This window comes from Rhincodon typus, chromosome 6, assembly GCF_021869965.1.
Source record: "Rhincodon typus isolate 14 chromosome 6, sRhiTyp1.1, whole genome shotgun sequence".
NCBI classification, from domain to species: domain Eukaryota; kingdom Metazoa; phylum Chordata; class Chondrichthyes; order Orectolobiformes; family Rhincodontidae; genus Rhincodon; species Rhincodon typus.
Window position 1 is genome coordinate 41,135,684 of NC_063337.1, and position 22,078 is coordinate 41,157,761.

At 38.1% G+C, this 22,078-nt stretch overlaps 1 protein-coding gene across 8 annotated transcripts in view; it reads right to left on the reverse strand.

Annotated features, from left to right (window-relative positions):
- atm (ATM serine/threonine kinase) overlaps positions 1-22,078 on the reverse strand; it is a 164,430-nt gene that overhangs the window by 135,308 nt on the left and 7,044 nt on the right. For 7 of the 8 annotated variants that reach the window (XR_007262335.1, XM_048598373.1, XM_020533011.2 and 4 more), the window contains exons 2-11: positions 14,744-14,844; positions 14,238-14,350; positions 13,226-13,371; positions 10,979-11,143; positions 9,833-9,998; positions 6,185-6,423; positions 5,573-5,742; positions 4,911-5,080; positions 2,658-3,029; positions 442-639 (exon numbers count right to left, since the gene is read on the reverse strand). Coding sequence is in view for 7 of the 8 variants with exons in the window: in XM_048598373.1 (XP_048454330.1) it covers positions 442-639; positions 2,658-3,029; positions 4,911-5,080; positions 5,573-5,742; positions 6,185-6,423; positions 9,833-9,998; positions 10,979-11,143; positions 13,226-13,371; positions 14,238-14,350; positions 14,744-14,815 (1,811 nt within the window). In the remaining variant the exon portion in view is untranslated. Of the gene's footprint in view, positions 1-441; positions 640-2,657; positions 3,030-4,910; positions 5,081-5,572; positions 5,743-6,184; positions 6,424-6,778; positions 6,952-9,832; positions 9,999-10,978; positions 11,144-13,225; positions 13,372-14,237; positions 14,351-14,743; positions 14,845-22,078 lie in introns of those variants that run through there. The other variant, XM_048598374.1, reaches the window with a different exon arrangement.

Genomic DNA, 22,078 nt, shown 5'->3' on the forward strand with positions numbered 1-22,078 from the left:
CATGAGTAAGTGTGAGATTTAAAACTATTATAAGGTTGTTCCTGACATTGGAGGCTTTATTCAAGTAAAATTAATATTGAAGACATTAAATTCAGCTTTTAAAAGTAATGTCCCTGAGGAAACACATAATTATGATAACAACATGTTTGTTCTAGTCAATTTGTCTTTAGAAACATTAGCTATAAGTAATGGGACATTTACTTTTTTGTTCATCAACAATTTTGAACATTTCCAAATTAGCTTTAGCCATCTTTGCAAGATGAAGTTCATTCTATTCTGTTTAAAAAAGGGTTATTAGACAATTCCAGAAATTGCCAGGCTGATTACACACTTGAGTCTCAGAGTTAAGCATCATTTAAGTTTGGAAAATTCGATGTTCAGTTATTACTGAATGACTAAACAGCATCCTGCAGCTTGAGTTTATAGAATTAATTGACCAACCTGCAGATAACAGATGGAAGCTCCACATTTTCTTCAACATCTTCCTCTGCTCGGTATCCCAGTAGCCACCTCATTATTGCTTCTCTGAGAGTCTGTGGTCTGTCACCGGTAGTTATTAGATAATGTTCAGCTACGCCATCCATTTTTTCTGGTAAAGTGCATTTTGCCAATGCACATGAGAGACATTTAACTGCGGAGCTTAAGAATAATTTTTAACAATTGTCAATAATTTTTAAAATATAATGTCTCATGTTTGGAGTATGGGAAAAATACAAAGTTTTTATGAAACAAAATTAAATAATTGTTGATCTACCGGAAACTAATTCAATAGTTTTTCAATTTTACATCTTTTCTACAGCTTAATTACATTTGCTGGGCCATCACTTGGAGTGTTCTCAGTTTTTGCTGATGTAGGGTAATTAGTGATTGGCAATAAATGGCAGCCTAGTCAATGATGCCCACATTGTGTGAATTAATTTTAAAAAATCTGAGGTCTAGCTTTTTTGGAGACTGAGGAAGTGGGTGAGATCCTGAATGACAGTTTTGCATCGGTATTCACCAAGGAGAAGGACATGAATAACAATAAAATTAGGAGGGATAAGTTTATATTCTGCGGCATGTCGATATCAAGGAGGGGGTGATGTTGAGTGCCTTGAAAAATATTAAGGTAGATAAGCCTCCAGGGCCTTTCCCAAGATACTGAGGGAGGTAAGGGAAGAGATTTCTGGGGTCTTGACACAGAGCTATGCATCCTTCTTGGCCACAGACTGGAGAATAGCCAATATTGTTATTTTGTTTAAGAAGAGTAACAGGAAATTGTAGGCTGGTGAGCCTTACATCAATGGTAAGGAAATTATTGGAGAAGGCTCTTTGGAACAGGATTTACTCACATTTGAAAAAGAATGGACTTATTAGGGATATTCAGCATGGTTTTGTGCGGGGGTGGGGGGGAGCGGGGTGGGGTTTGTCTTACAAATTTGATTAGAGTCTTTTTTGAGGAAGTGACCAAGATGGTTGATTAGGCAGGGCAGTTGATATTGTCTGCATGGTCTTTATGAAAATATTAGACAAGGTCCCTCATTGTAGGTTGGTCCAGAAGATTAAGTCACAAGAGATTCACAATGAATTGGTCAACTGGATACAAAATTGGCTTGGTCATAAAAGATTAGCTACGGAGGGGTGTTTGTCTGAGTGGAGATCTGTGACCAGTGATGTTCCGCACGGATCTGAGTTGTTTGTAATATATATATCCCACTCATGATTTAGATGAAAATGTAAATGGTCTGATTAGCAACTTTACAGACAACACTAAAAATGATGCAGTTGTAGATAGCAAAGAAGGTTGTCAAAAGATACAGCAGGATATACATCAACTAGAAAAAGTTGGGCAGAGAAATGGCAAATGGAGTTTAATCTACACAAATATGAGGTGATGCATTTTAGGAGGTCAAATGCAAGAGTAAAGTATAAAGTAAATGGCAAGACCCTTAGGAGCATTGACATACAGAGGGATCTTAGGTTGCAAGTCCACAGCTCCCTGAAAGTTGCAATACAAGTGGATGAGATCGTAAAGGTGTACGGCACGCTTGCCTTCATTAGTCAGGGCATTGAGTATGCAAGTTGGCAAGTCATGTTGCAGCTACAAAAAAACTTGAGTTTGACCACATTTGGAGTATTGTGTGCGGCTCTGGTCATCAGACTATAGGAAGAAGATGGAGACTTTGGAGAGGGTGCAAAGAGGTTTACCAGAATGTATTGAAATGTATTAGCTCTAAGGAGAGCGTGGACAAACATGGATTGTTTTCACTACAGCACTGGAGAATGATGAGCAACCTGATAGAAGTATATAAAATTATAAGAGGCATGGATAGGGTGAATAGTTGGAGTCTTTTTCTGTAAGGTGGAATAGGTTTAATGTGAGAGGGGATAAGTTTAAAGGACATGTGTGAGGCAAGTTTTCTTTTAACACTAAGGGGTGGTAGGTGCCTGGAACACTCTGCCAGGAGAGATGGTAGAAGCAGATAACTTAGCAACGTTTCAGAGGCATTTAGACAATATACGAACAGACAGGGAAAAGAGGGATTCGGACCATGTGCAGGCAGACAGAATTAGTTTACAATGGCATCATGGTCAGCGCAGACGTGGTGGGCCAAAAGGCCTGTGCTGAGCTGAACTGTTGTATGTTCTATGTTAACGGTTGCATATGCTAGACTCACCTGGATGGTTGGCATGTGGAGGATGAAAAGATTTTCCAGAAATCCTTGTCTGGAACAGTCAGGTTTCCATGAAGAATAGCCTCCAGCAGCCGAAAGCTTTCAGCCTCAGTCTGTTGTGAGCTGATGCTCCGAAGTGTGATGGCCCAGATCTTGGCCCAGAGTTTCTGCAGGTCTAATTTCTGCGCACTATTCAAGTTTGACTTTAGTCTCTGGCACACAGCAATCTCACGCAGACAGCAAAGGACATAAGGCATTTTCTCTCCACGTCTCTGCTGAGAGAGAATCTGGTGCAAGGTGGTCAGAATGAGAACAAGCTCATTGCGGGGTACACTTGACGGATATTTTGCAACCAGAACTGTGGTGATTTGTAACCTAAGGAATGAAAGCAAAAATATAGTATAACTTGTAATGTGTTAATACTCATTAAAGTTTAATATTTCATTAAAAATTCCAAAATTTAAATTTAATTTAAATTTCAGTTCAGCTCAGAAGATATCGAAAAAAAAAAGTATATGCCCATAAGTAGAAGTGGAGTTTTTTTGTTTACAAAGACTGGTTGATGGTCATGAATGAGGGAAAAACTGATGTGGCTGTTTAAGCATAACATATTACATGTTCTGTGAATGCTTTTCTCCTCCTCCATTCAGAACTCAGCAGAGTTGAAAGGCAGATTGGAAAACTGCTAATGAAATGTTCCTGTTCAAGAAGGAAGGGAGACAGAAAGAAGGAAACTATAGACCAATTAGCATGATGTTGGCAAAATGCCAGAGTCCATTATTAAGGAAGAAATATAGCAAGACATTTAAAACAGCTCAACAAACTTAGAAAATGTAAGGTCTTACACTTCAGTAGGAAGAATCAGAAGGCATGCTATTATTTAAATAGCGAGAGAGAGAGAGTCCAAAAAGTGCAGAGGGATTTGGGTGTTCTTGTACACAAGATAAAGATATCATGCAGGTGCAGCAAGTAACTAAGAATGCAAATGGAATTTTGGGGTAATTACTAGGAGATTGGAGCTTAAAATACCGAAGGATTATCGTAACTGTACAGGATGTTGACGTGGACTAGACACCTAGAGCTTTAGTTCAAAAATTTAAGACAGGACATACTGGCAGTGAGGCTTTTCAGATTTACTGGGCGGATGAAGGAGTTGACTTCAATAGGATGAAGGAGTTGACTTACAAAGAACAGCTAAACAGGTTCAGTCTTTATTGATCAGAACTTAGAAGAATGAGGGGTGATCTTAATGAAACATACAGGATTCTGAGGGGGCTTTACAGGGTGAATATTGAGAAGATGTTTATCAGTGGGAGAATCTCAAACTAGGTGACATAGTTACAGAATAAGGTGACACTCATTTAAAATCAAGATGCAAAGGAATTTCTTCTCCCAGACTGTAGTGCTTGTCTAGAGGCTAGATTCCTGAAAGTATTTAAAGTGGAAGCAGATAAACTTTCGAAATGCCAAAGAGTTGAGGGTTGTGATGAGTTGGCAGGAAAGAGGAGCTGAGGCCTGGGGCAGATCAGCCATAATCTTGTTGAATGGAAGGAATGCTTGAGGGGCCAAATGACCTAGATGCTCCTATTTCTTATGTTTTTATGTTCTATTATTGCTTTTGTTGTTTTTCTCCTTCACTTCTATTTCTTTCATGCTCTATCGTTTATCACTTGTTCTCTTACTCAGTTCTCCACATTTAACCTCATAACATATTTCCTTTTAATGATAGCATTACTGCCTAACCAGCACAACAAAGATGTAGGAATCAATCCAGTTAAGTTCCTCATTCAAGCAGAAAAGAGGTGGGGGTTAATACATATTAGTACATGCAGTTTATTCCTTTTAAGACTATTATACTGGAAACTCTTCAGTAAACTTAAAAGGGAAGGGAGATGGAGGTATTTCTCAGTCGGGATAATGTTTTGCTCAGGTTGAAAGAGGGAAACAGTTGAGCAAAGGAACAAGAGAAACTACAAAGAATAATACAGCAATGGGCAGCATTTCTGTACACTATAGTTTAAAATATTCCAACTCCATAGTCTTCATTGACTTCAACAGGTCTACCAAATGGAATAAAATATTTTCCAGGAAACTCAGCCCTCTTTCTAGAACTTTGATAGGAATGTACAATGGCCCACTAATGGGAATAAGGTGGACTATGGATATGTATGAAGAAATCCAAATAAATGTAAAGTTTGAAGCAATTAAAAATAAACTCAGCACAAGGTACATATCTAATTTTAAAAGTAAACATACCAAGGTACCATATCAAAATCACTCTGTGATTTTTGCAGACCATCTCGTACCACTTCCCAGCCTAATTCAACACGTCGACGTTTGTTTGGCGTTCCCTGATGAGAGGGGCTTTGTGCTGAATCAACATCTGTTACTGAAGACACAAACACCCTGGTATCTTGATCAAACAACTAAAAGCAAAACAAAAATTAAACAAAATTCACCTTAGAATCTACATGGTAAAAATATTATTTGCATCCTTCAACATTTCGATTGTATAAGAATACTTAAGTGGGTTACCTATAATGTGAGATTTATTGAACCCATTATCATTAACTAACACCCCACCTCCAAAGTTGAAAGTTAACATATCAGAGAAGTGTCAGTAATCAAAACCTATGACCACTTCCATCTAGAACGACATGGGCGGCAGGTACATGGGAACACCACAACCTTCAAGATCCTGACTTGGCAATATAATCGCCATTCCTTCACCTGAATTCCTTCCAAAACGGCATTGTGGGTCAATCCGAGGCAGGGGGTCAAGAAGGCAATTCGCCACCACCTTCTCAAGGGCAACAAGGAATAGGCAATAAATGTTGGCCAGCCAGCAACAGCCACATTCCATGAATGAATAATTTGAAAAAAAATCCAAACCAATCAGACTTTCATTTCTGCTCTACCTGATGACAGATATCAGCAGCCAGATCAACTAAGTTATCCTTGACGGCAACGTGGCGCATCCCTCCTGAGTATTTCCCTCTGCTTCCTATGTGGCCCACTTCACTGACAATTGTTTCATAAAGACTATAAAGCAGGTTCTGCCATTTCAACCAGTCAGCTGCAAAAGCACCTATTGCACAAAAACATAAAAAATGTATTTAAATACATTTAAACCCAGTTTACACATAAATAATATACAAACAATATTTCTAAGATTTAGAACCGTGTGCGTTTTCAGTCATACTAGTTCTCTGGATTCTTCAGAAAATCAGTGAGACTTACTGCATATATGCATATTTCTCCATTGTTTACGATTACAAGTTAGACATATTAATTGGCTCTTAACTAGTGAAATGAAAGTGCATATTTCAACATGCAGAGATAGCTTCCAGAAATCATATACAACTATGCATGTACTGTTACTGATAAAAAAACAACTTAAATAAATAATTTAACAATTTTTTTTTCTCACCATCATTTGTAACTTATGCACAAGACGATTATGAATTAAATACATAGCCTGTGGAATCATAAAGGGCAATTTAACAACTTCCATTAGTCTACCCTTGTACCTTTTTCCGGCACTTTGGCCCCTTTCGGATGATGAGCTCGAAGCTGTAATCGGAAGAATTCAATGATTTCTTCCTTTAGGGAATCCTGGGGTCGCTTCTGAGTCCAAATGCGCAGCAGTGTTGGAAATATCTCCTCCCCCAGTTTACACACACGAATACGACAGTTCATTACACACACATTGAGAAAAACATTGAGGGCTGACATTACGTGTTCGATAACAGCAAAAACTTGTTCTTGTCTGCAATATAGAAATATGAACGAAAAGTTAAATGTACTTGCATTTCTTTTGTTAAAGCTGCCTTTAGCTACAGTCATGGTAAAAGGTATGTGCAGAACTAGAAATTTTGGCTGATTGAGACCACAATGACGTGGTGTTGATGTCACTGGACTAGTAATGTAGAGATCCAGGCTAATTCTGAGACAAGGCTTCAAATCCATTAGCATAACTGGCAGAATTTAAGTTCAAATAAATAAAAAAAAAAACTGCAATTGAAAACTTGTCATCAGTACTCGTCACCATGAAAGCTTCATCAACCATCACAAAACAAAAGGTTCACCAATGTCCTTTAGTGAACTAAGTCTATCATCCTTACCTGGTCCAGGCCATGTGTGATGCCATATCCACAAAATGTAGCTGACTCTCAAGTGCCTGCTGAAATTACCTAGCAAGCTACTCAGTTCAAAGGCAATTAGGGATGGACAACAAACACTAATTCTTTGGGATTTGTGTGTTGCTGTTAGAATAAAATTCAATACAGCAGCATATTACATTTCAACAATAATTTACAACAGACGTTTATTTGCCTGAAAGAAAATTTTGTACAATATTCCATGAATATCAATAATATTATTCACATTTGTTTAAACAACCTCTATCTCACATTGAAACATTTCACAGAGGCTGATATCCCATCAACAAGTCACCCTTTTTTTTACACATGGAAAGTCATTGACAGTAATCCAGTTTCCTCAGAGCCAGCTCTCAGAGTGAACAGAATCTCTGACACGCCTGTTTATATCTGTCAGCCAGGGTTCCCTGATTGGATCAGATTAACATCCCTAATCAGGGAACTCATATTTTATGATGATCACCTGGCTGACCTCATTACAATCACTAACACATATGGCTTCATCTAAACATGTGACAGTCAGGATAGAAATTTCCCTACAAACCAGCTGTATTCCTCTGTGATGGGGCTCCTCCTTCTGGTTTCTTCCTGTGTTTGGAACTCTTGCTATGCTGGGAAAATTTCTAGCACAATACAATGTTTCACATTCCGTCTAAGCATAAAACAAGAAAAAAATCCAATGACTTAGTGTCAATCTCCTGCCTTTTTCCCCACACCTTTCCATGTTGTTTCTATTTAAGTAATAATCCAATACCATCATGAATTGCCCCAATTGAACCTGCCTCCACCACATTTCCCAGCAGCCCATTCCAGACACAATCAAGTTCAAACCTTGACTTTTAGAAGAGGCCTTCAAGTTAAAAACTATAATGAAATCATTAAATGAAATACAAGTCAATTCAAGAGATAACTTTAATTATGTTATTCACACCATCAAATCGGGGATCATTTGGAGTCAGACTTATTTTCTCCAAAGGTAGCACCACCTTGATGCCACAAGAAATGGAAGTTGTTGTTCAAGAACCATATTGATTATGTTGGAATGTTTGGCTGGATTTTGATCTTCTGCTTCAACTGTTTTGACAGCACATACCAACTTCTTTATTTCAACATCACTTAGGAATGTAGTTAACAATGTGAAAATGAACAAATAATCCATTTTTGCGACACTGACCAAGGGTCAGATATTGACCAGGACTTTTCTTTGAAATAGTATCATGGGATTTTTTTACATCCCTTTGGAATCTTGGCTCCTCATCCAAAAGGTGGTACCATAGGGCAATGATCTCTCTGTTCTGCTCAAGAATGTAAGCTTTGGTTTTTAGGCACTCAAGTTGTGCAGTAGACAGCAAATCTGGAATCTTATCGTTCAGAGGTGAGTTTGCCATCAACTAAGCCAGAGCTGACACACATAGACCTAGTCTGTCCTGACCCTCCCAGCAGCTTCCAAACTTATTGTGGTTACTACAGCACCAGTAATCTGACAGCACTTAATACAAGTGCAGCAAGTAAGTCATTGTCATGAAAGTTTGTCCAGTACAAAGGAACACACAGTAATCTCCCAATCGGTTGTATGCTCCAATGCTGTCCTGAGAACACCAATGCTGAGAAGTACGCTAGACCAACCTTTTCCTGTACTACCCTGCAAGTGCTAGTATTCTGTCCAGTGACCATGCAGCTGATCACAGAAAAGCTCTACAAATGGGCACAGCAGCGAAACTCAGGGACAGCTCCCTACACTAACATCTCAATTTCATAGCCTCGTGTTACCCTTCTCTTGACAATCTCAGAGGCCAGGCATTAAAAAAATACGCCTAGCTATTCCTTGCCTTACTTCATCTCAAAGCATCTTAATAAGTTCTGGCTCCTTACAACATTTCTGTACAGTGTCAACCCTTGCTATCTTGACATTTGCAAAGCATTGTCGAGGCCACCAGGTCTACAGATGGTGAACCTATCACTGATGGATCAGACCAGAAAACAGAGTCTCTTCATCATCACATCATCCGGCCAAGCTACACCCCAGGATGCTGGTAGAAAGGATTCATGGATGGCTATGCCATTCATTGTCAAGGGGCAATGGTTAAATACACTTTCATTAGGTCACTTCCTGACACCTATGTGGCGTCAATGTCACTTGTCAACCCAAAACTGGTTACTGGTCAGGTTTTGCTTCAATTGGACATGACTGCTCCAATATCTGAGGAGGTGCAAATGGTGCTGAACATTGTGCAATCTTAAGCAAACATCTCCACCCTTGATCTTAGAATGAAGAGGAGGTCATTGATGATGGTGTTGAGATGATTGAGCCTCAGACTTTCCCCTGAGGACTCCTGTAGAGATGTCCTGGAAGTGAGATGACTGACCACCAGCAACCACAACCATCCTCCTTTGTGCCAAGTTTAACACTAACCAAAGAGTTTTCTCTTTCTTTCCCAATGACTCTAGTTTTGCTAGGGCTCCTTGATGCCATAATCAGTCAAATGAGATTTTAATGTCAAGGGGAGTCTCTCTCAACTCATCTCTGACATTCAGCTCTTTTGCCCACGATTAAGCTAAGACTGTAATGAGATCAGGTACTGAGGGGTTCTGGCAAACCTATCCTGAGGGTCACTGAGTAGGCTATTACTAAGCAAGTGTTGCTTGATAACACTGGCCATCACTTTCCTGCCCACTTGTTGCTGATTGACCTTGCATTAGAATAGGGAGATCTGGGCCAAGCAGTTTAGTAAAGCATAGTAAGGGATTGATGGAAAAAAAAATCAGACATTTTAAATCATTTGTGGGATTCAGGTGACAAGTTGCATAATCATAGGGTAATGCGTGACACAATCATGGCAGAAACTGACAACTATTCAATGTCATGTTTAACAGTGAATATACTTTGCTAAAACTGTGAATATACTTATCATTGAATTATTTACAGGATTAAATAGGTCTTTCTGGCAACTATAATGACTTTTCAATTAAATACTTGTCTACATTTTTAAGGACATGCACACATAAAAAATCCACTACCTTGCATTCTGCATTGCCTTTGCAAAGAACTCAAACAGTCCAGAGGTCAGTCCTTCAGACTGAAAACAGCAGCCTCTGACAAGAGTATGAATTATTCTGGCCACAAGAACCCGATTAGTATCATTAGACGGTTTCAGGAACATCTTGAAGTACAAGTTCATTAAATCTGAAAGGCAGAAGGAAACTGTTTATCAGCTATTAATTATTTCTAACTTTTTAAACCTGCAGAATGGCAGGTTTAGTTCCAAACATAATTCACAACAACAGGCTTTCTCAATAAAGATACTAACAACATATGATTAGGAAGTTTCAGATGTGTTTAAGGATCTAAACTATTCTGTTTTCAAGATTCTCCAGAGAATGATTCACTCCACTGGATTCACTGCAACAGATTTATCACCAGCTGATTTTAAGAACAACTAGCATTCTTTTTTTAAAAAAATCTTCAATCTGTTTAATATTATATATAAAAACAAAATTTGATCTATATAAACCTATTCATTTTATAGTTGTGATCAATGACAGGAATGTCACTAAACAGTAACAAAAGATTACACTCTACTGAATCCCATAACTTGCATTCACATTTAAAAATAATACACAACAACGGTCAAAATAAATTGACATTTAAACTATTACTGAAAATTAAGAAATTGAAAGACATGGCCCTTCACCTCCTAGTCCTGGATTCAAAGTCAATCCAGTCCAAGTGGAGGAAACTTTCTTCTTTCTGTTAACTGTGACATGGGGTTGAATTATTCACAGAGACGGTTAACCGGTCATGAATGAACACACGTTACCCGAGCACAAGACCGACACTATTTGGAAAGTTATTCAGAAGCAGTGGATGACTATGACAGGAAATGGAAAAATAAGTCACACTGGTGCAGCAAGGATGCTCGAGGATGGGATGAAATACATTCATAGGGAAGAGTGGAATGTTTTACACTTCATTTAGCTGTGCTTCACCAGATTTGAAAGTGTATGATGCTCACAACAGGTACCTGAAAGAAGAGCAGTTCAGCATAAAAATACCTATCCACAAATGTGATTATTGTGAATTTTGCACCATTTGCATTTCCACCTCTTTTAGAAATGTTTGAAGAATGTCCACTAATTGCAAAAGTTCAAAACAAATAAAAATACCTGACCACTGTTTTTGGGAAATTTCACACCAGTACTTCCTAATTGAGAGGACGTCCTTCAGCAGAATGCTGCTGTAGTCAGTTCCATAAGCAGCACAACTAAATTTGTTCTGCAGAGTATCCTTGATGTGCTTCAGAAGATCCTGACACTTAAGACGTGGTCCTCCTAAATGAAACAATATTATGAATGGAACTGTAATAAACAACGCGAACACTGCCCCTCAAATTTCCACATTGCTTTAAAGTCAACTGTCCAAATTTTGACAACAGTGGTGAAGCAGAGATATATATGTGAGCAGAACTGGAAGGGGTGGAGCTAAGAGAGGTTCGCTGGAGCGTTTTGGCAATGCTCTTGTTTATCACCATCTTCTAAGCGCTGCCCAAAATAAATCAAAGTAAATAATAGTGGAAGCTCTGGGCAAACAACCCTAATTTACATGCTGACAAGTCTGAGTGGAACAACCAGCATAAGTTCTGCTGGATCCATGTCTGGCAAACCACAATTTCTGATTACCAGTGTAAAGTGGCTCCCTGAGAATTATGGTTCCATTGCAGCCTTCAAGAATGGAGAACATCTCAGCGTTCACTGCCACTGGGTCCACTACATTGCAATTACAAAGAATCAAGCAAGAATATATTGTTTCAAAGATCAGAGGTTGTGAAATTGTCACACACAGATTTCTTTGTTGGTACACCAGTTTCAAACTCCAGGGTTTCTTTAATAAACTATAGCATTTGCTCATCAGTTGACCACTGCCCAAAATGAAAAGTAGCTTTATTTCCAACTTTACAATTTGGCGAATAGAACAGGTGATACACAATGTACCATACACTACTGCTTCGAAAGGTAAAGATGCAGTAGTTTCAAGTCAGTGCTTGCCTTGAAAATTTCATAACTTGGAAACACTCAAAAAGAAACACATAATCTTTCATCTTAGAATATTCCCTACTCAGCTTGATTAGTGCAGAATGCAATACAGAAAATAAATGGCTCATTTTTCAGCATTGTGTAAACTCATGAATTCAAACAATTAGAAGACCAAGGTAAGCAGGTGCATGGGAACACAGTAACCTAGAATTTTTCCAAGTCAGATGTCATCCTGACTTGGAACTACATCATGATGCCTTTGTGGTCTTTGGTTTAAACTCCCTTCTGAACAGCACAATGGATGTACCTATAATTCAGGGTGGATTACTGTAGGTGGTTTGCAATGCAGTGTGAAGCCAACTGAACAGGTTCAATGCCTGTACCAGTTGGGATCATTACGAAGGCCCATTCTCTCAACCTCATCCTTCGCCCATGGCGTGGTGATCCTCAAATTAAACTGACCATCAGTTGCTACTCTCTCTGAGATAGCAGCCAGTGGACTTTAGGACTGTGGCAATTCTCACTTCACCTCTAACACATGCATTTCAGCGCGTTAAGGAGGCAGATCACCACCAACTTCTCAAAAGGCAATCAGGAATGGGTTAACCATCGATGCCCTCAACCCACAAATAATACTTAAAAATTCTGCTTCACTCTGCAGCAGTACTTGCCAAAAACGCACAGCTGAAAAACAGCAGGTATAATCAAGCTCAGCTACGATTCTCACTGTACTCCGCATTCAAAATCATGGTTCATACTATAATAATGGTGGGACATTTTTGAATCTTAATTTATAAGATGGTAAAACATGGAAGAGGAGGAAAGATTATCAAATTACTTTCCTGACTCAAACGCCAATAAGCAAAAAAAATTTTTTTTTGTTAAGTTTGGATGTATGTTCGGTAAATACATTTAAAAATAACTAACACTGCTTTTAATTGGTGGATGAGATGAACTGTCAATATTGTCAGCGTCTATTACAAAAATGGGCCCCAACAGCTTGCCAGTTCACCATTTAAAGCAAACCTTCCTATGAGAAAGACAAGAAACAAGGTCTTCGTTCTAATCTAAAATGAATTGCTTAAATTCAGTTGACTTGGTCATTTTAATGGATTTGTAATGTTAAGTGTAGCATCAGAAACTAAAAGACAATGTGCTGCAAATGTTTTGCAGTGACCATGTCTTCTACCTTGATCAGTCAACACGTGAAAACTAAATGAGCATTTTGTATTTATTTTATAAATGAAAGCCAACATATAAACAAGTCTTAAGAAATGCTCAGAAATAATACAGTACATATCATAATTAAATGTACAAATAGCAATAAAAATCTTATCAGGAAAAGAAAGTTAATTTGGAAAATATTTAGATTCTGCTCACTTTTATTGGCCCATCGGATAAAATATTTCATGATACTGCCAATTTCTTGCATTTTCTTCTGTCGGTTGGCTTGGGTAGTTGCTGACACATTCGGGTTGGCTGCTTGCAGGCATTCAGTCTCTTTCTGGATGTACCTTTGAAGAAACCTAGAATACAAGTAATAAAAGGGCAAAAAAGGTAGGAACGTTATAAGAATAGAATCCAGGTAGAATTGTTTTATATTTTATTAAGTACCACTGTTCACTAAATCAATAAAGGGATATGGGAACTGAGTAGGCACTTGGGACTAGGACTATCTCCTACCCAGAGGGTAATTATCAACGTGGAACGTTTAGGCCAAATAGGTTGATTAGTTTTCCAATTTCTATGCAATTTAGTGCAGTGAGACCACAAATCTTAAGAAATTAAAATCGCATCAAGCTGTGGCTATGAAAATTAGGAACAATTCAGTGATTGTAGGGTTTCAGTCTCTACAATGGAATGGGAAATGGCCATTACATCGTAACATATTTTAATTTCCAGAAATTTCTAGACATATATGGAAACTTTGTGTGCACACGGATGCATACACACACGAGCACAAAAGAGGAACAACATATATTCATGAGATGTTGAGAACGAATCAGTAGTAACTCCCGATTTTAAAGTCAGGATATTTTGAGATGACAAGATAATTCTTATCACCGATAAATAAACAGGGGAAAGAGACTAAAAGAAGTTATTGATGTCAAACTTGATATACCTTCTGTAGTGAGCAGGGTGATTAGTCGAGAAATACAAGAAATCTTGCAATCCCATTATAAATGTTACAGAAAACATTATGTAGGATAAAGCACGGTCCATATATTTCAAAACATATTGACAACCTAAGTATGACTTGGTCTCTTACATATTGAAAACATATTTTCTAATTCAGTACTTGCTCCGGTAACAGTAAAATGTTAGATGTCAAATGTGACACTTGCTTAGACATTCACAGCACTTTTTATAATAGGTCATTTGAGAAAATTACCTAAAAACCGCATCCCAGTTCAACTGTTTTGGATGTTTTGATTCAGAATTTCGGTCCAACTGCTCAATGACTTCTGGAGTCCGAATAAGACGTTTAAATTTATCTACTTCTTTCTATAAAGACACGAGGTGTTAAAAACACATTAGCCTACACAATGTACAACTGTAATATGTGCGTTTAAATTATAGATTAAAAATTGCAAAAAGCAGTCAGCAGAGTCTCTGTACATAAGCCATGAAGGACAGGTATCACAAAGAAAGATTGGGTCAATTTTCAAATACTGTTCCTTTCAATTCCTACAAGGATAGATTGTAATAGGGAGGAAGAATCAGACAGCAAGAGAGAGAGAGTGAAAGGATTGGCAGCGGGCCAATAAAAATTAAAATATACAATCTCAAAAAAAATCCAAAAGAATTAGCAGCATTAAGTGCAATTAATTGTCAAGGTATCATATTTACTTTTTCAATTCATGGCCACAGTGTCTACCCTGCTTCTCATTTTATTACCTTTCTTTCTGTAGTCTTGTCATTGTCCAACTGGCAACAGCAGAGGTAGAGGTCATGAAGTACAAGACTCATGGTTCCATTGAAGAGCAGTAGAAAGGATCCTACAAAATAAAAATGAATGAGAGCTTGCACATTTAATGAAAAAAAATCAACTTATAAAACAATTCCTATGAAATGATGGAAACAGAGCATCTGTAAATGTGCAAACTAATGATCTGATGCACTGCTAAAGGCATAATGGACACTGGGTTGCAACTGTTGATTTCATTTTCTAGCTAAGTCATTATGGGAGTCATCACTTGCTTTCAGAGGCAAGAAGAAAGAAAACAGTCACACAGCAAATTGGAGCATATATTTCTGAAGTGGGTCAGATGTTTTCTTCTTCAAAGATTTTACAAAAATGCAATAAAAATCAAAAAGCCTGGAAACACTCAGCAGGACAGACAGGATCATTCATCAGACCCTTTAAACATAAATGAGTGCAGAAGAACAAGAGGTGATCTTGTTGAAACATATAAAGTCCTGAGGGAAACTGGTTGGTGGATTCTGACAGGATGGTTCCTCTTGTGGGAGAGACTAGAACCAGGGAACATGTTGTATAAATAACAAGTCATTTTTAAGATGGAAGTTAGGAGATCTATTTTCATCTCAGAGGCAGGCAAATAGGCTGTTAAATATTCTTTTCCAGAAAATTGTGAATATTAGTAACTAGGTGATATCTTAAGTAACTAGTTATGTTTGAGGTATTAAAAAGGTACAATGTTCACAGATGCTCATGCTTTAAGACAGAAATTCTTATCACAATTTTTCTTCTACATGAGCTTAAATTTACACAATATGCAAATACATACGAACAAAAAAAGATTAGGTTGTGGAGAAGAGTCATACCAGACTCAAAATGTTAATGCTGTTTCTCTCTCCACAAATGCTGTCAGACCCATTGAGTTTCTCCAGCATTCTCGGAGTTTAGTACAAATTAGAAGCAGGAATATGCCACTCAGCCCCTTAAGTCATTCCATTCAATAATATCATGGCTGTTCTGGTCACTCCACATTCCTGCCTAAGCATGATAAGATCTGACCTACTTTTATTTCAAGTTGAGAATATATCCAACTCTGCCTTTAAAATTATACAAAATCTCTGCTTCCATTTCCTTTCAATGAAGGAGAGTGCAAAAGACTAACAACACTCTGAGAAAGAAATTCTCATCGGTCTTAAATGGCCAGTCCCTTATTGTTAAGCAGTGATTACTCTCAAATCTCCCACAAAGAAAACACCCTTTCCACATTCAGCCTGCCATGCCACCTTACTGTTCTAAACTCTACTGAAAAATCTAATTGTCCAACCTTTTTCTCATGGGCAACCCAACCATTTCAGATATTGCCTGCTGTGAACTGCTTCCAAGGCATTTACAGGGTAAATAAAGGATGTACATTGTATGCACATGTAGATACATCAATGTTCTGATAGCTTACTCATCTTATAAACTCAAGTCAAATGTTTATTCAAAATTGGAAGATTAACTATTTGATCCTTGTTTCAAAGTGTTACGAAGGAAGGATGGAGATTTCCTGGACCATTTGCTGACTACCATCCTTCCACCTCACTGGTGTAAAGTCCTTCAATTTTCAAGTTTTTTAAAATCCTTTTTAGTCAACACCCAGAATTATGCTTGTATTCTGCTAAAAGAAATCCTGTTTCAAATAGAACCATCTTCTTAATCTATTTACCAATCCACCCCTATGATTGACATCTTGTTGGCTCTTTCTCTATTGTTTATCTTCCAAGTCACTTGGTTACATGATCATTTAATGGAAGCCAGATGTATTATTGAAGTGCTAATTGAAATTAGTATCAGTAAAGAAGTAGTCTTTGAAAAATAGGCTCAATTGAGGATTGATAAAATTCCCGAACCAGATGAGTTTCATCTCAGAAAAAGTGTTGAAGGAAGTAGTTATAAGGGCAATGACTGCATTGGTGGTGGTTATCAAACGTAACTTCTATAGACTCTGGACAAGTTCCTGCTGACTGGAAGATAGCAAGTGTAGTCCCACTATTTAAGAAGGGATGAAGAAAGTGGTAAACTAGATTGTTAGCTTGATTTCAGTAGTGTGAAATATGTTTGAGTCTATTATTAGGACATAATAGCTGAACATTCAGAGTAGAATTACAAAATGGGTAGAATCACAAAATGTGTAGAATCAACATGGATTTATGAAAGGGAAATTATATTTGACAAACTTGTTGGTAGCTTTTTTGAGAATGTTACTTGTAACCTAGGTAAAAGAGAACCAATGAATCTGGCATATTTGGATTTTCAGAAGGCTTTTGACAAGTTCCACCACAGGAGGACAGTCAATAACACTGCAGTATATGAAATGGAGGGGATGGATAGGGGAGAAGAAAGAGAGACAGAGCGGGAGAGAGAATGTACTAATATAGTTGAGAATTGGATAATAGACAGAGACAGAGAGAAGGGATAAACAGATCATTCTCAGGATGACAAGATTTCACTAAAGAGTACTGCAAGGATCTGTCTACATCCACAACCATTCACAATTTATATGAATGATATGAATGTGGGAACAATTGTAACTGGGCAGGAAACTTAGTTGTGGGAAGGATACAAGGTGACTTCAAGTGGACTTGAATTAGCTAAGTGATTGTGTGAGATTATGACAGGCGGAATATGTGAACAAGTGTGAAGTTTCTCACTTTGTTGGTAAAACCAAAGGCAGAAAATTGCTTAAATGTTGAAATGTTGCAAAGTGAGGATATCCAAAAGGTGTCCTGGTCCAAGAGTCACTAAAAGCTAGCAGGCTGGTGCAGTAAGCAATTAGGAAGGTATGTTGGTATTCATTCTTGGTGATTTCAGTGCAGAAGTAAAGATGTCTTGCTTCAGTTGTGTAGAACCTGGGTGAGAGGGTACCTGAAACATTGTGTATAGGCTTGGTCTCCACATCAAGGAAAGGATATTCTTGCCACAGTGGGAGTTCAATGGAGGGTCACAAAATTAGCCCCAGAGAAGAGAGAATTTTCTTATGAGATTGAGAAAACTGTGTCTGTATTCTTGAGAGCTTCAAAGAATAAGAGGCAATCTCGTTGAAACTCACAATTCTAACAGAGTGTGAAATGGTGGAAACAGATATAATGATTCCCCTGGCTGGTGATTCTATTGCCAAGGATCATGATCTCAGGATAAGGTGTGCACCAATTGGGACTGAGATGAGGATGAATTTCTTCACTCAGAGAATGTAAATCTTTGAAAATTTCTATCCTAGAGGGCTTCAGAAGCTCAAACATTGAGCATCTTCAAGAGAGAAATCAACACGTTTCTGAAGACTAATGATGTTAAGGCATATGGAGATAATGTGGCAAAGAAGCATTGAGATTATTAGTATGATCTATTTAAATGACACCGCAGGCCTAGAGGGCTGAATGGTCTGCTCCTGTTCTTATGTTTTACATGAAATCTTTTAGAGAAAGTTGGCTCTTAGAGGGATCATCACCTAACATGACACTTAGGGTTCCCTCCAAAGGCCCATAGCCTTTCACAATTACTCTATGTTATTATACAGAACATTTGTAATTTATACTTAAAACACTAAAATTGAACATATATTGTGCGTTATGATTTAAGCTACATCTTTATTTGCAGGCACATTACCCCATGGTCTGTATTCAAGCTCCAAGCCACTTAACAGCAACTTCTCTCCTTTAAACTTCTAATCCATTTGAAGACATTCAGCACATCCAGCTTACTTTCAGTGTGGGTTTGAAAATACAGTTGTGCATGGTGCTTGAATACCAATGTTTGGTGAACACAAATGCATGATTTCAAATGGAAACACCACGAGGCCAAGTAAAAGCTGTATTTAACTAGCATTGTAAATCCTTTAGGAGTTTTTTGTCACATTAGGCCAAGTCTGATATTCAAACAGCACTTCAAGGAACTGAAAAGAAACTAAATTCCTGCAACTGCTCACTCCAGAAACTGATCAAAATAGTCTGAACTCCTGATTTGTGTTGTAGGATCAACATGAGGATTTTAGATCAATTGTCTCAATACTGCCTCTTGGGGACTGTTCCATCAGCAAGGCCTTGTGTATTTTGCAGGGTGTAAGGTCCTTGATAGCCACAGCACAGACATATTCCAAAATAAGACGCCGAAGATCATAAATAGGCATTGCTTCTGAAAACATCCACTCCCACTTCTTCTTGAAAAGGTGAATGTGAAGAGCATAAGCAACTGCTTGAACATTGTGCCAACATCAAAATAAATGAGAACCTCAGACACAGTTTGTACTTTTGGAGTGACAAACTCTGTCAATGAGCTGTTAAAAAGGCAGTTGTGTTACTTAAAATGTTTGAGAATCCCATCTAATATAGCAATATGGTTCTCATTATATCATCGTAGCATCATATTGCAAAATCTTTACAATCTAACATGATGACTAAAAATGCCAATTGCTTCTTCTCAACTCCATAGCCCGTTCACTCAAGCTATTCAATACTTTGTCTAAAATCACACACACAAGTATTTAATAATAAAAATAAACAAATGTGTTTCCCATTGCTAAGGCAATACAAATATTATTTTCCCAGATCAAAACCTAATAGCTCCTTTTAAATATGCTAACATCATAGAGTCAAGAAGTTTATTTCTACTAATCATAAATTCAAAATTATTTTAATTTCAGTTGTTTTTCTATGTATTTCAGTAAAACACTACAGCAGTTATGAATCACAAAGGAGATGGGCAAGGAAAGCTGACGCACTGAAGCGAGTTCAACAAGATTGCAGTTGTTGCAGTCAAAACTGAGAAATGTCATAAATAAAATATGCCATAGAGATGTCACAGAAAGCTGTTTCTGCTATTCATCCTGACTTGTACTCCTGTAAATACGCATGAAACCCATCTAGTGCAGTTGCAACACTCCAAACATATTGCACACTATTGTGTTAAAGCTCAGTGGCATGACTATCCAAAGCAAGGAAAAGTTGTGAAGGATGAGATGAAAGGAATTGAGGCTGACCACAGCTGAACAATACCAGCTGAACATTATGGCCAATAATCGCACACATACCCAATGAGGAAAATAGATCCAGAAATATTATCTATATTTCATCAAACAACTTTACAGGTAGTCACAAAAATCCAGTTTCCACCTTTGCCACAGATCAAAGTATTAAAACTACATATCTATCAGATGAAGTATTAGAATCCAAACAGCTTCACTCATCTATCTCCCTTCTGTCTCTCCTTCCAACTCTCCATTTCACTCTGTCTATCACCAAACTTTTTCTCCTCTTTTCTTAGCAACCATTTGTTGAGGAAAGTGAAAAGTCCCCTTTTTTTTGCCAAATTGAAGAACAGCAATAACTTAAAATGTAGACTAAATAAGAATGCGTTAATATTTTCGATCAACTCCAAGCTTGTAATCATTCCCTCTTCACTCCATTATCACTTCCCTTCCTCCCAATAGCACTTCCAACTCCCTTCTACACACTCTTTCTACTTCTCTCTCCATAATTTCCCCTTGTCTCCTCTCCTTTTCCTGCCATGCCCACCATTCAAGCTTAATCCACAAGCCACATCCTATTACTTTCCCACTGTCAAAAAGAGGTTTGACACAATGGTACTTAGGCATTGATACGGAAAAAGGAGAGGGGACATGCTATAGGGCAAAAGAAGAAGAAAAGCAAGACTGAAAGAGATTTTGGAGATAATATTGTTAGATACCGCCAAGAAGAAATTTAAACTCAAGGACGAAAAGTTTTAGTTTAATTGTAGGTAGGTGAGGAAGCGTTCTGGATGAGTAGAACTTAATGCATATTAGGACACATGCAGTATGATTTAGGACAAATTGAAAATAATGGCAATCGGAAGCTTGGGAACCTGCAAAGTGAGTAATGAGTCTTGAGACCATAAAGGGAGGTTTAAGAGTTTTAGCATTGGATGGGCTAAAATAGAAGATGTTAGTCATTGTGATGGAGAGAATGTAGACTTGTATGCTTACGTCAGGGAGCTGGGTTTTCATGGTCCGATGAATGATCATGGTTTGTTGAAAATAAAGAAGTGTGTTTATTCGAATAACACAATCCCATTTGCTCAACACAAATCTACAATCTCAGTTTTTTTATATAAAAACAAATGAATCTCCTAACAAACCTCTCAAGACCACTGTAAAACATTTTAGATCCCAAGCATAGAATTTCCCCTCTGAACCCCTCTATCAACCATAAAAATGCTTAACATAGAGAGAGTCATTTGGATGGAAACATAACCTGAAGTCCAACTCGTCCACATTCACCAGACATCCCAATCTGACCTAGTCCCATGAGCCAGTATTTGACCCATATCCCTGTAAACACTTCCTATTCATGTATCCATCCAAATGCCTTTTAAACATTGTAAATGTACCAGCCTCCATCACTTCCTCTGGCAGCTCATTCCATACACGCACCATTCTCTGTGTGAAAAAGTTAACCCACAGGTCCTTTTTAAATCTTTCCCTTCTCACCTTAAAACTATGCCCTCTAGTTGTGGACTCCCCAACGCTAGGAAAAAGACCTGACCACTCAACCTATCCAGGCCCTTTATGATTTTATAAACCTCTAATAAGGTCACCCCTCATCCTTTGATGGTCCAGGGAAAAAAGCCCCAACCTATTCAGCCTCCCCCTATAACTCAAACTCCAGTTCGTGCAACATGCTGGTAAATCTATTCTACACCCTCTCAAGTGTAACAACATCTTTCCTATAGAATTGTAAGAAGTATTCTAAAAGCGTCCTCACCAATGTCTTGTGCAGCCACAATATGACATCCCAACTCCCTCACTTGATGTTCTGAACAACGAAGGCAAGCTTGCTAAAAACACCTTCTTCACAGCCCTGTAAACCTATTATGCCACTTTCAAGGAACTAGGCACTTGCACCATTAGGTCTCTTTGTTTGGCAACATTTCCCAGGGCCCTACCAGCAACTGTATAACTCCTGCCCTGGTTTGCCTAAACAAAATGCAAGACCTCACATTTATCTAAATTAATTACCTCGGCCAACTAGCCCACAAGGTCTCGCTGTACTGTTAGATAATCTTCTTCACTGTCAACTACACCATCTATTTTGGCATCATCTGCAAACTTACCAACCAAACCCCCTATATTCACATTAAAATCATTTAAATAAATGACAAAACACTATGGACCCAACGCTAGTGCTTGTGGCACACTGCTGGCCTCCAGTCCGAAAAGCAACCCTCTACCACCATCCTATATCTCCTACCTTCAAGCCAATTTTGTAACCAATTGGCTAGCTCCTCCTGGATCCCATGTG